Below are 14,873 nucleotides of genomic sequence, written 5' to 3' on the forward strand. Positions count from 1 at the left end.
TCTGTTTGCGTGTCTGCCTGTCTATAATTATGTCTGTCTTTGTGGGTGTCTGTTTGTGCGTGTTTGCATCACTGAAATCCTTCTGAATACATTGAAAGATAATACTGAGACGCTGAATAATCCAAGTTGTTAAAACAGTACGTGTATTCATCAGCAACCAACTGAGAAGAGTCATAATTATGTTCAAAATAGTTAATTTTAAATTGTTGCGTCTTTCACTAAGATTTAAAACTCGTTCACAATTTGTCTGCAAGCTCTTTTTTTCTTTTTCTTTTTTTCTTTGTTGAAAGAAAAACAAAGTTTTTGTCTGCAAGCTGACTTTAATATTAAACATGAAGAAGGTTAGTCAATTTCTGAGTGGAGCTTTTTTTTTGGAGAGAAAAAAAGTTTTTGTCTGCAAGCTGACTTTAATATTAAACATGAAGAAGGTAAGTCAACTTCTGAGTGGACTTTTTTTGTTATAGTTTTTTTCCTGGGGCAGTATCACTTTAAGATCACGACGTTGGTGGCATTTCTGTAGTTATGGAAACCATGCAGGTGGGAACATTTCCATTGGGTTCGCCCGTCGGTCAGTTGACAGGCGCTGCTGTGCAAACGTGTACGTGTAACGTGCTTCTGTGCATCAGCTTTTTCTCTGGCAAACATTCAATTCTAACAGTGAAAAGTGCTGTTCAAGATTTTGCAGCCTGTACGATTCAATTGAGTCCAAATCATGAGCGACGGTTTTCTACTGAAAATGTAGGCCTTTATTGTTGTTGTTGTTGTTGTTGTTTTGTTTTGTTTTAGCTTTCTGGCGTGCTCTGAAGCAATGTTTTACTGATCAAATATTTACACTAAACAGAAATAAGCTCTATGCGGTTTGCTTTGGTTTTTAGGCTAGACGGTTTAGTTTTTTGACTTTGCATAAGCCAATGATTTGCTGAACGAACAGACCATAGACAGAGGGAGACAGAATGCACGCGGTTGTTTGTTTTTGTGGGTGTTTTTTCTCCATTTTTTTAAAGGCTAGATTGTGCAGCTTTCTGACTTTGCCTGGACCAATGTTTTAGTAAACGAACAGACCACAGAGACTGAGAAGAGGGAAAAGAGAAAGGGCAGAGAGGGATGGTTATGCAATATTAATTACTAAAACCACTCGTTTGATAATATGCACAGCTGACTCCTATTTCTTTTTCATTCACAGGAAAAGGATTTCGACTGTGGCCTTCTAGTCGGGGAAAGTTATTACTGCAGCTGAACGAAGCTGCGCTTTGTCAAAACTGAACTCAGAGCAAGAATACAAACACTGCCACAACTGAGCTACCGTCGTAAAAGACTTCAATCGCCGAGAGCATCGAACCTCCTAAGACTGACATCACCAAGGCAACTAACGTTAACACCACAACACCACCGAGACTTTTGCGGGACCACCAAGAATACAATTACCAAGACAATACCTCACAACGGCCGAGACCATCGGACTACCAAGACTACCATTACTAAGACAACCATCACCAAGAAAACATTAACACCACACCACACAACCAAAGCAGTCAACTGCCACTGCCACAACTCTGCACCCTTTTAAAAAAAAACACGAAGACTACCATCATTCAAAGACTATAGCACCACCAAGACTACCATCACCAAGACAACCATTATCAACACTACAAGCAAACCAGTCAACCACCACTGCCACAACTCATCCCTTTAAACATAAACACAAAACAAAACAAAACAAAAAACTTCAAGACAGACATCACCAAGACAACCCAAACCAAGACCACGCTACACGCAAGCCAATCGGTCGTCTCACTACCGCCGCATTCACCACCATGTCGACGTACACAGGGATGGGCCTCATGTCCGGAACGTCTCTGGACGGCCTTGACATGTGCGTGGTGGAGTTCACGGGCGACGAGAACTGCGACATCTGGAGCTACCGCGTGCTGGAGACCGTCACGGTGCCCTACGATGCTGAGTGGAAGGAGAGACTGTCCAACGTCATGACGCTCTCTGGTCTGGACCTCATCAAACTGCACTACGACTACTCTCACTTCATGGGCAGGGCCATTACGGTGAGTAGATGGTTGTTGTTCTTGTTGTTTTTGTTGTTGTTTGTGGTGGTGTTGAGTGGAAGGAGAGGCTATCCAACGTCATGACGCTCTCTGGTCTGGACCTCATCAAACTGCACTACGACTACTCGCACTTCATGGGCAGGGCCATCACGGTGAGTAGATGGTTGTTGTTGTTGTTGTTGTTGTTGTTGTTGTTGTTGTTTGTGGTGGTGGTGGTTGTGTTGGTGGTGTTGAGTGGAAGGAGAAGCTGTCTATCGTCATGACGCTCACTGGCCTGGACCTCATCAAACTGCACTACGACTACTCGCAATTCATGGGCAGGGCCATCACAGTGAGTAAATGGTTGTTGTGTTGTTTGTGGTGGTGGTGGTGGTGGTGCTGGTGGTGTACAGTAGAAGAAGAAGCTGTCCAACGTCATGACGATGTTGGGCCATCACGGTGAGATTTCATTTTATTTTCTTTTTTTTTCCATTTTTTTCTTTTTGTTTCATTTCATTTATTTTCATGGGGTCCTGATTTGGCCTATATGGTCCGCTGGACCCAAAAAGCAACAGCTAACTAACTAACTAACTATTTATTTTCATGTGATTTTCATTTTATTTTTATTTCATTTTCATCTTCATTTCATTGTCATTTCACTTTCTTTACAGTCGAACCCACCTTTAAAGACCTTAATACAATCTGGAGAAAAAAAAGGATTTATAAAGGAGGGAGTCATAAAATGGGGGTAAATTTACAAAGGTTATTTACAGAGAAAACTGGGTCTTAATAAGGAGGAATTATTAAATTGGGAGATTACTGGTGGTTGTAGCGATGCTGGTGGTGGTTGATTGTTGTTGCTGTTGAATTGAAAAAAAAGCAAGGTATTTTTTTTATTCTGAATTTTGGAACGTTCGCAGTCTATTTGTTTAAAAAAAAAATATTTGGAACAGTCTATTATATATGTAACTCTGTCCTTCTTTTCCTCCAGAAATTCATGAAGGACAAGAATCGGACTCAAATGGACTTTGTGTCGTCACACGGACACACCGTGTTCCACAAGCCGGAGGAAGGCCTGACGTTCCAGCTGGGAGACGGGGAGGTTATGGCCTCCTACCTCAAATGTCCGCTCGTCACCAACTTCAGGTAGGTAGCATGGCTGGATCTAAGGGGGGGGGGAGGTCTTGGGTTCCGGAAGCCGGGAAATATTGCGTGTGTGTGTGTGCCAGTGCTTTTCTTCTTTTATTATTGTTCATTCTTTCTATAATTCTTTCTTTCGTTCTTTCTTCTCTTCTGTTCTTTCTTTTCTTCTGAATTCTGTCTTGCTTTTCATTCACAGAGTAAAGGACGTTGCCCTGGGAGGCCAAGGGGCGCCACTCGCGCCGTCTGGGGAGCGGTTCCTGTACAGCTCGGTAGGGTTGTGCCTCAACCTTGGCGGAATCGCAAACGTGGGGTCGAGAGACGGGAAGGCGTGGGACATCTGCGCTTGCAACTCCGTCCTCAACAAGCTGGCCAAAATCAGCGACCCTGCTGCCGACTTTGACAAGTGAGTGAACCTGGTTTTGAGTTTCTTTGTTAACATGAATGATATTGGAACTCTCTTGGTGAGTTCTGCATTTTACTATTATAGTACAACACTTGAACACATCCATGCACGGCAGGGATGGCCAAATCTCAAAATTTTAACTCGCCAGCCGGGCGAGTAACTTCAAGAAATTCGCTAGCCCAGCAGACATTTCGCTGGCCCGGTGCATACCACAGTTGATCTGCAGTGTTTAATTACTTTATATGGCTTTAAAACGTCATATTATAACCAAAAGGGTTGAATTTGACCAGAACTGTCATCGGCCAGCCGGGCGGCGAGTTTCCAGGCGGTTTCTACTAGCCGGGCGGATTTTTTACTCGCCCCTGGAGATCGGGCGGACAATTTGGCCATCCCTGCACAGTATCTCGGTCGTTGTTATTGTTGTGTCCATCCTAGTCCACTTCCAGATCCATGTTAATCAATCTCGTATGATCTTGGAAGAACTGAGAAGATAGCGGCCATTGTTAAACGAGGAGATCACACGTGGACCGGGAATAAAAGCATCCCACTTGAACACACAAGCTGTGTCTTCGTCTTACACTTTGTTGTATGCAAGAACACAACAACTGGCGACGAGGATGTCTCTTCCATCATTCCCAGCGTTTGTAGTCCAAGGGGAAGAAGGCAGTGCAGGGATCCGTTGGAAGAAATGGATCGACAAACTCGAAAATATGTTGTGCGGTTTGGATGTAACGGCCGATGATCGCAAGAAAGCACTACTCCTTCATTACGCAGGTGACGAAGTGTATGACATTTTTGACAACTTCTCCAATGATCAAAAAAGGCGTGGATGCTGTCACAGGCGCTGATAACACTCCAAACACATATCCAGTTGCGAAAAAAAGTCTGACTGACTATTTTACACCCAAAAAAACCGTTGCATATGACACGTTCAAGTTTCGAGGCACTATTCAGCAACCATCAGAAACAATTGATGCATACCTTACGCGTTTGAAAACGATCGCACATCGTTGTGATTTCCATGATGTGGATAGAGAGATACTAGGACAACTGGTCCAAGGATGTTCATCATCCAAGGTGAGACGAAAGGCTCTGAGGGAAAATTCAAACCTTCAACAAGTCATTGATGATGCTCGCTCCTACGAACTTTCTGAGGCCAGGGCAACCGAGATTGAAGGTGCCGGTGCATCAGTAGACAGCGTCAAACCCAACCCCAGACGCACATACCATCAACATGGTGACAATGAAGCAAGACACGACAACTCCCATGCGAGCGGTGCAGGTTATAACCGTGGTGGTGACTACAGACGTGGCAGCAACTCCAAGCGTGGCAGCAGCTTCGGTCGTGGCAACAACTTCAGCCGTGGTGGATCTGGCCGTGGTGGTGTTTGGGACAGCAGCAACCCTCAACGTCAACGTTCATCAAATGGTGGTGCTCGCTGTCGCTATTGTGGTGGTAGCTATCCTCACAAAAGTTCCTGCCCAGCGAGAGGCAAGGAATGCAGGCGATGCTCTAAGATTGGACATTTCGCGAGCGTCTGTGAATCTTCACCTCAAAAGGTAAGACAAATCTTCCATTCTACCCAGGTTGATGATGAATCCACAGTGGATGAAGACTACGACAATCCCTACTACTCAAGCGATGAAGTCGTTTTCAGTGTCTCAAACCTCAAGTCAAAATCTCTGTCAGTGGAGGTGCACATTCTCAACAAACCAGTCCCCCTTCTTATTGACACTGGAGCATCAGTGAGTCTCATGACATTTGACACCTACAAGAAGGTATGTCCCAAAGCGCCCTTGTATGGCCCATGCCCTCTGATCTTCGCATATGGTTCAGATGTGCCCCTACCCATCATTGGTTTTGTGACCACTGATGTGAATTACAACGACCAGCGTATTCCAGCCAAGTTTTACGTGGTCAACGACAATAAAGTGAAAAAGGCCAACAACCTCATGAGCCTTGACATGGCCGAAACTCTTGGCCTAGTCCATTTCACTTTTGCACTAAGCCCTGATGACAAATTTCACACTCTGTTTAGCACCGGCGTGGGGAAAATCAAGGACATCAGCATCAAGCTGCACATTGATCAGTCTGTCAGACCCGTGGCCCAACGACACAGGCGTATACCTTTCCACGTACGAAAAGACGTCGAGGCAGAACTGAACAGACTCGAAAAGCTAGACATCATTGAAAAGATTGAGGGTCCTACACCATGGGTAAGCCCTGTGGTAGTCGTGCCCAAGAAACAGGGTGTGAGGCTCTGCATCGACATGAGAGAGGCCAATAAAGCTATCAAGAGAGAGAAACACATTATGCCAACCCTCGATGACCTTATCGCTGACCTCAACGGGTCCACAGTCTTCAGCAAGTTGGACATGTCCAATACCTATCATCAATTGGAGCTCGACCCGGAAAGCAGATACATCACTACGTTTTCAACCCATGTCGGTCTTCGACGATATAAAAGACTGCTGTTTGGGGTAAACGCTGCCGCAGAAATCTTCCAAAACGCCATAGCTGAGCTGTTAGCTGACATCCCAGGTGCAAAGAACCTCAGCGACGACATCATCATACAAGGGAAGACACAAGCAGAACACGACGTGGCTCTTCAAGCAACACTCCAGCAACTTCAAAATCACGGGGCGAAGCTCAACAGGGAAAAGTGTGTGTTCTGTCTCAGAGCTTAGATTTTTTGGTCACATCTTTGGCAAGAAAGGCGTGGCAGCAAGTCCTGACAAGGTGTCAACGATCATCAACAGTCCACCACCAACAAACGTCAGCGAAGTGAGATCCCTTCTTGGAATGACGCAGTACGTGGCTCGATTCATCGCAAACTACGCAACGATCACAGAGCCACTAAGAAACCTGACAAAGAAAGCCGCTCCATGGGAATGGTCCGATAAGGCCGAAAAAAAAATAGGTGTGGTTACGGTAACCCGACCTACCCTATTTTTTGGGGCCGACCCTATAACTTTTTATTACATTTGTCAAAAAAATACCCAAAAAAACAAGTAAACGAGTGCAGAAAACGCAATGAAAGTGAAAGCGCCCGAGTCGCACACTTATTTCTCTGTCAAGTAGGTTTAATTTGTACACATTAGAAAAAAAAGTTTAAAAAAAAAAAAGTGATTGCCTACCTTCCTACCCTATTTTTTTGGCTATGTTACCGTAACCACACCTATTATTTTTTTTGGCCTAAGGAACAACAGGCTTTCAACTGTCTGAAAGAAACCCTCACCAACGCCAAAGTCATGAGCTACTTTAACCAAAGAAAACCAACAAAACTCCTTGTGGATGCAAGTCCAGTTGGTCTTGGTGCGATTCTAACACAGGAAGGAAAGATAATCTGCTATGCCAGCCGAGCTCTCACTCCCACAGAACAGCGCTATTCACAAACCGATCGAGAGATGCTGGCTGTGGTGTACGGAGTGGAACATGTTCACCTCTACCTGTATGGATCCTCTTTCACCGTAGTTACAGACCACAAACCACTTCTCGGGATCGTCAACAGCCAAAAGCCAACGACATCTCGCATCGAGAGGTGGAGATTACGCCTCATGCCATATGAAATGTCTCTCACCTATGCCCCGGGTCGCGATGACCTCAATCCAGCTGATTACATCAGTCGCCACCCACAGTCGACACCCCAGCGTGAAAACAAAGGTGAAGAATACATCAACTACGTGACCGAAAACGCAGTCCCTGTGGTGATGACTAAACACGAAGTCAGAATTGAAACGCAACGAGATGACCAGCTTCAGAAGGTGATGCGAGCGATTCAAACCGGACAGTGGCAAGATGGTGACATGTCTGATTTCGCTCGTTTTAGTGAAGAACTCTCCATGCATGATGGGCTCATCCTGAGAGGTCATCGACTAGTCATCCCGAAAACTCTTCGTCAAAGGGTCATCAACATTGCTCACCAAGCACACCAAGTCATCGTCAAAACAAAACAATGCCTCCGAGAGAAGGTATGGTTTCCGAGAATTGACAAAATGGTTGAGGAAACTGTCAAATCATGCATACCCTGTCAAGCCTCCTACCCCGGACCCAAAGCTCGTGAACCAATCATCAGTACTCCCCTCCCATCAGAGCCATTGATTTCGCGGGTCCGTTCCCCTCCGGTGACTATCTACTGGTGGTGATTGATGAATACTCGAGATTCCCAGAAGTTGAGATTATCTCGTCCACATCTGCAAAAATTGTGACCCGAAAAGTGGAGACAATTTTCTCACGACAGGGAATTCCAAAGACAGTGAAAACTGACAATGGGCCCCCTTTTCATGGACAAGAATTCTCTCATTTTGCGACACAGTTTGGGTTTCACCATCGCAAGATCACCCCGCTGTGGCCTGAAGCCAATTGCGAGGCCAAACGGTTCATGCGCACGTTGGATCAAAATATCCGCTCGTCTACAGCAGCCAACCTAAACTGGAAGACACAACTTCCCACATTCCTTCGCCTATACTGAGGGACTCCCCACAGCTCCACAGGTGTTTCCCCTTTTGAAGCACTTACAAAACGCAAGATGAACATTGGCCTGTCAGATTGCTCTCTTCCTCTCGACCCCATCCCCGTACACACGCGGATGATTCACAACGATATCCTGAGCAAAAGAAAGATGACAGAATTCACCGACAGAAAACGCCACACGCGACTCTGCGACATCAATCCTGGTGATCATGTTCTGGTGAAACAAAAGAAACTGAACAAACTGTCCACACCTTACTCCCCCCTTCCCTACGTGGTCATTAAGAAGAAGGGCAGCATGCTGACTGCTCAACGAGGAAATCGCTCCATTGTGCGCAATTCGTCACATTTCAAACCGATCCAGGGCGATCACCCTGTTAACGACGACAACGATGAAGAGGAAGAAGACGACGATGAAGAGGAAGACGGCGAGGCTGAAGCTCAGGCATTCCCCTATACTTCACAGACCAGCAAATTGCCGGTGCAGCCAAATAGTCCGACCAATCGACCAGTTTCACCTACACACTCACCCAGGAGACCTACTGCCATGTTCCACACTCCAGCTGGCCCAGGTCTACCAACTACTGCACGGGTACCCAACACGTCGCCGAGGCACAGTCAGTCGGCCATGACCCCTGCTCAACCTGATCGTCCCGATGCCTCTCCGCCTGTTCGCCCCCAACGTCAACGCCATGCTCCAACATACTTGGAAGATTATGACAGATAATGAATGCATTGACTATCGAAGTGCTCACAGGCCCAGTCGCCCTGATTGTGCGACACCGCCTGCCTATCGCCAGAAAGTGATAGGAAATGTGTATATATCACTCAGGTCTGAGAAAGGCCCATAATGTTCACCTTTTTGATTTGAATATTAGAAGGATATTCGAGTGGAAGAATAGCTGGAGCAGGTCTGAGAAAGGCCCATAAGGCTCACCTGATCTGGACAATGTTAGCCAGTCTTGCGTGTTCTTTTATGTGTGAGATTGTGTTATATTTTGGTGCTGTTTGTTATGCCACTCCCACGAACGTGAAAAACAAACTATTTCATGGAACTCTTAATTTGCAGATTTGCATTGTTTTGTTTCCTCACACAGATCAACACACAAGCACACACACACACACACAAACACACACACACACACACACACACACACACACACACACACACACACACACACACACACACACACACACACACACACATGTTTACGAGATAATATATATGATTGTGTTCAGAAGTGAAGTTTATTCGAACTCTCCACACAGAATATGAGACAATGACAAAAGGTGACGTTTTCATGTCAGTATGTCCCAAATGACATCACCAGTACATTTTTCATTCTATCTAATCTGTTTTTGTTCTATTTTTTCTAATAACATGCGTTAACAATTGATTGCCAACTGGAATGGAAGAGCACAAAAAGTGTAACTTGATATGTAGTTTCTCTAGAGGGAAAAACATCTTCCACTTTCATGTCAGTGTGTCCCATGCAACATACATTTGCCAAACAGCTATGTGTAAGTAGATTATTTGTTAGTGGTATAGAAAATACTGATCAACAATCAAAGTCAGTGTTCACATTCATTTTCTACCTATTTCTTATTTGTTTATTCTTTTGGCAATGGTGAAATGTCAGCAATCGTATGTCATTCGGGACAGTAGACATGACACCTGACCTTTTGTCACTGTCTCATATTCTTCCCATGGTGGAAAGAGGAAAATGGAAGAAATACTAACAGTGAGATACACTCTGCTGATATTATGTCATGATGCAAGATAATACACATTTTGTTGACCACATTTTGTGATTATTAATTATGCAAATGATGAATATAAAATGTTGTGCCAAAAGTCTTGACTGAGATGTTAAAAAAAGGGGAATTTCAGCAAGTTGAAGAATTTTAAAAAAAACCTTCGGATAGGCTTATGCATTTGATTTTAAATACAGTAGTTTGGGTTTTCTATAAAGTTTGGGAGGAATGTTGTGTCCATCCTAGTATTTCCTTGCGTGCTCGTGTTTGTTGGTGTAAATAGGTATGTTTCTGTCTTTGCCCATAAGGCTTTATGAAGGCTATGTCACTGAAAGCAGCGCATTCTTATGCCATCAGAAACGGCCAGCTGGCGGCGAGAGGCCAGATCCTGCCCGACGTCCTGGCTTCACTGGAGAACCTGAGCTACTACTGTCAGCCCTACCCCAAGTCTCTGGGCGTGGAGTGGGTCAACAGCGAAGTCTGGCCCATTCTCGACGTGAGTTGTGCGATGATCCAGGTCCACGAGAGCAGGTTCATGTTTGCGGACCAGAAGGCTGTAGATCGTTTAGAAATCGAAAATGTGTCTGCACTACCCATCATAAAAAAGTAGGCAGATACATTTAGCTGAAGATCTTTGTGATGCGGCCAGTTATGTTAAAACTAAGTATATTGCCAGAAAGGTAAGTCATTCCCCTACCGTATGAAATAAAGAGTTTTGTTTTTCATGAATTAGTGTTTATGCAGTGGACCGAAGACCTAGGACACCCCCCGAAATCAAATTCGCAAAAGCAAATTTGCAGACACTAAAATACACAAAAAATCAAAATAGCAAGAATGATCCCGTTTTTGATCTGAAATGGAAGAACAACTCATTTTCTACCCATTAATGTGGGATACCGTTGGTCATGGTCAAAGCCGCGTTATCTCCCACCCCTCAGTTGAACCCTATTTCTCTGTATGACTCTCTCTCTCTCTCTCTCTCTCTCTCTCTCTCTCTCTCTCTCTCTCTCTCTCTCTCTCTCTCTCAGCAGAGATAACCACAGTGACGATGTCTTGACACGTACACTAACCCACTAACCTCAATAGATGTCCGACACGCATGCCTAACCCTTGGTCCGCAGCGAAGTGTTGGATACCGATGGCCATGGTCAAAGCGTGTCTTGCAGACCAACAAACACAATGTGGCGGACCTGGCCAGGACTTTCGTGGAGCACGTGGCCACTCGTATCGCCGAGGCCTGCGAGGAAGGGACGAAACACAGTGGCGTCTATGACCCGTCCAACCCCCTGGCTTCCCTGGTTCTCTCCCCTGGCAAGCAGCATGGTGACTCCCGCGTTCTCATCACTGGAGGTGAGTGAGTCATCGAGTGTGTGTGCGTGTTTGACTTGGGGTCTATGTGCTCAATAAACATGCCAGCATTGGCTCAGTACTGGGGTTTTATTGTCAACCTCTGACACAGCCCACTAGCTGACATCACTGACGTCTGTGTGCCCTTCTTTTCCCAGGAGGAGCCCAAACCAAGTTCATGACGAAGCACCTTCAAAAAGCACACACAACACAAATGCATGTTACACGTAAACCGAACCTGTAATCAATTCACAGTCCACTAGCTGATATCACTGACATCTGCAGAACAATACTGACTGCGCCTAAGAGTGAGAAATAAAAAGACCAAAAAATGATGTACTCACGTGTTTTAACGAAGACGATACGAACAACTGAGCACGAAGTTTCGACCACTGGGGCCTTCCTCGGGCACAAAAATCCGAGAGAAACAAATTCTTCACTGACATTGTTGTATTCGTCTTTCCCCAGGAGGAGCGCACAACACGTTCCCGATGAGGCACCTTCGTTACATGTAAACTGAACCAGTAATCGACTGACAGCCCACTAGCTGACTTCACTGACATTCTTGTACCCTTCTTGTCCCAGGAGGAGCCCACAAGTTCCTGATGAAGCACCTTCAAAAAGCACACAACACTAAAATGCTTTGCAAAATGTAAACCCAACCTGTAATCTAGCAGACCAAAATGACATCCTTGTGTCTTTCCCAGGTGGAGCCCACAACAAGTTCCTGATGAGGCACCTTCATTACATGTAAACCGAACTAGTAATCAATTCACAGCCCACTACCTGACCTCACTGACATTCTTGTGTGTTTGCACAGGAGGAGCGCACAACAAGTTCCTGATGAAGCACCTGAAGGAGAAGCTGAAGGAGAAGCTGATCGAGGTGGAGGAGACTGACGACGAGGTCGTGGACTTCAAGGAGGCCATCGTCTTCGCCTACCTCGGCCTCCGCTGTTTGATGGGTAAGGAGAACGTCTTCGCCAGCACCACGGGGGCCAGAGAGAACGGCATTGCTGGCAGTATCCACCAACCCGCTCTGCTCAACCCCAGCGCGACCTCCATGCACTCCCACTTCCGCTTTCTCATGCGCAGACAGTCGTCTCTGTCGTAAAGCGTGAGGGAGTAAAACAAACTCAGTTATAGACGCTGGTTGTTAGTGAATGAATGCAGGATTCAGAACCAGGATTTGATAATTTTCATTCCATGTATTTATTTTTCACTTGTATGTTCTGTGACTTCCGCTTCCTGTTAAGCAGACGGTCGTCTCTGTCGTAAAGCGAGAGGAAGTACCAACAAAAAATCGGTTATGGACGCTTTTTTTGGTGAATGAATGCAGGATTAAGACCCGCGATTTGATGATTTCATTGGTTTGTTTTTCACTTGCTTCCTGTTGCGCAGACTATTACCTCTGTCGTAAAGCGATGGGGAGTGAAAGACTAACTGATAAACTCCTTTTTGGTGAATGAATGCAGGATACAGAACCACTATTATTGGTGGTCAAAATCCTTCTGTTATCATACTGAACTACTCTGTGGAATCCGAGGAATAAATGTACATGCAACTTTATCGTTTTGTGTGTTGCGTTTTTTGTCCATATTCCCTCATGTAAGTTTGGTTTTTTTCACTAGATGCTACGGTTGTCACCTTCCTTAGTATATGTTACTGTCACTTTTGCGAAAGACTTCGCTGTTAATTTGCTGAAAACTGTGTGTGTGCACTGTGTGTGTGTGTGTGTGTGTGTGTGTGAGCAAGTGTGTGCTCCTTTTTATATTTAGTCAAGTTTTGACTAAATATTTTAACATCGAGGGGGAATCGAAACGAGGGTCGTGGTGTATGTGCATGTGTGTGTGTGTGTGTGTCTGTCTGTCTGTGTGTGTGTGTGTGTAGAGCGATTCAGATTAAACTGCTGGACCGATCTTTATGAAATTTGACATGAGAGTTCCTGGGTATGAAATCCCCGAACGTTTTTTTCATTTTTTGGATAAATGTCTTTGATGACGTCATATCCGGCTTTTCGTGAAAGTTGAGGCGGCACTGTCACGCCCTCATTTTTCAACCAAATTGTATGGTTGAAATTTTGGTCAAGTAATCTTCGACGAAGCTCGGACTTTGGTATTGCATTTCAGCTTGGTGGCTTAAAAATTAATTAATGACTTTGGTCATTAAAAATCTGAAAATTGTAAAAAAAAATAACAATTTATAAAACGATCCAAATTTACGTTTATCTTATTCTCCATTATTTGCTGATTCCAAAAACATATAAATATGTTATATTCGGATTAAAAACAAGCTCTGAAAATTAAATATATAAAAAATATTATCAAAATTAAATTGTCCAAATCAATTTGAAAACACCTCCACCTAATTTCTTGTCGGTTCCTGATTCCAAAAACATATAGATATGATATGTTTGGATTAAAAACACGCTCAGAAAGTTAAAACAAAGAGAGGTACAGAAAAGCGTGCTATCCTTCTTAGCGCAACTACTACCCCGCTCTTCTAGTCAATTTCACTGCCTTTGCCATGAGCGGTGGACTGACGATGCTACGAGTATACGGTCTTGCTGAAAAATGGCATTGCGTTCAGTTTCATTCTGTGAGTTCGACAGCTACTTGACTAAATATTGTATTTTCGCCTTACGCGACTTGTTTTATTTTGTTTGAACAGATTTTACATAAAAGATGACCTCGCCAATGTCCTCCTCTTTTTTGGTACGTGACTTTCACATACAACTTGATCGTAATTTTCTGCAATCATAATATTTGTTGTCCTAGTGCTGAAGTGATAAGAAATGCTTGTGTGTGATAATGCGTGCGTGAGTGTGTGTGTGTGTGTGTGTGTGTGTGTGTGTGTGTGTATGTGTGTGCGTGTGTTAGAGAGAGAGAGAGAGTATGGGGTTTGATTGTTTGTCTGCTCCATTCCCATGCTGTATTGACGAATTAAATGTAATATTGCATTTCCAAAATACTGACTGCCCAAATGGTATATGTATACACACTTTATCGTCTTGATGTATGGCAAATGGTTGACTTTCGTCTTGCAAACAATTATTTGTGATGACATTCTATATACAAATAAATTCAAAAATGGTGTCTTCTGTTCTGGTGAATGCTTGGGTCTTCTGCTCTTTTTTTATATAAACAAATTCTCTCTCTCTCTCTCTCTCTCTCTCTCTCTCTCTCTCTCTCTCTCTCTCTCTCTCTCTCTCTCTCTCTCTCTCTCTCTCTCTCTCTCTCTCTCTTTCTAGAGGACATATGTATCACCTGATGATTTAAACACACATTTTTCCAAAATAGCTGAAAAGGTTATTATAAACGATAAAACAACCTTAAATAAATTGGAAGTTTTGGGAGACTTCTGTAAATCAAAACAAATATCATCTCAGTTAAATATTCCTCTGCTTACGGTGCCTGAAGTATTTCACGCACTCACTCATTTAAAGCAAACGGGTAGACGGGCTTGATGGAAGGATTCTAAAGTTATCAGCCCCTGTAATTTCTGACACCCTCACTTACATTTATAATCTCTGTTTAGAACACAAATATTTTCCAATAGCCCTCAAGCAGGCTAAAATCATTCCTCTGCTTAAATCTGGCGAAAAGAAAAACCCCTCAAATTATAGGCCGATTTCTATACTGTCAGTATTATCAAAACCACTGGAACGACATATAAACAAACACCTATTATCGCACTTTGACCACAATCAATTATTTCAC

The 14,873-nt window shown here is 44.1% G+C and overlaps 1 protein-coding gene across 6 annotated transcripts in view; it reads left to right on the plus strand.

Annotated features, from left to right (window-relative positions):
* Window positions 1-14,249, plus strand: part of LOC138968746 (anhydro-N-acetylmuramic acid kinase-like) — a 22,828-nt gene extending 8,579 nt beyond the window's left edge. For 3 of the 6 annotated variants that reach the window (XM_070341379.1, XM_070341381.1, XM_070341380.1), the window contains exons 2-7: window positions 1,184-2,057; window positions 3,028-3,182; window positions 3,376-3,582; window positions 10,166-10,304; window positions 10,930-11,158; window positions 11,976-14,249. In XM_070341379.1, coding sequence (XP_070197480.1) covers window positions 1,815-2,057; window positions 3,028-3,182; window positions 3,376-3,582; window positions 10,166-10,304; window positions 10,930-11,158; window positions 11,976-12,268 — 1,266 coding nt within the window. In that variant the 5' untranslated portion in view covers window positions 1,184-1,814 and the 3' untranslated portion in view covers window positions 12,269-14,249. Of the gene's footprint in view, window positions 1-1,183; window positions 2,058-2,109; window positions 2,210-3,027; window positions 3,183-3,375; window positions 3,583-10,165; window positions 10,305-10,929; window positions 11,159-11,623; window positions 11,946-11,975 lie in introns of those variants that run through there. The other 3 variants (XM_070341384.1, XM_070341382.1, XM_070341383.1) reach the window with 3 other exon arrangements.
* The last annotated feature ends 624 nt before the right edge of the window (window positions 14,250-14,873 follow it).

This window comes from Littorina saxatilis, linkage group LG6 (assembly GCF_037325665.1).
Source record: "Littorina saxatilis isolate snail1 linkage group LG6, US_GU_Lsax_2.0, whole genome shotgun sequence".
Lineage (NCBI taxonomy): Eukaryota > Metazoa > Mollusca > Gastropoda > Littorinimorpha > Littorinidae > Littorina > Littorina saxatilis.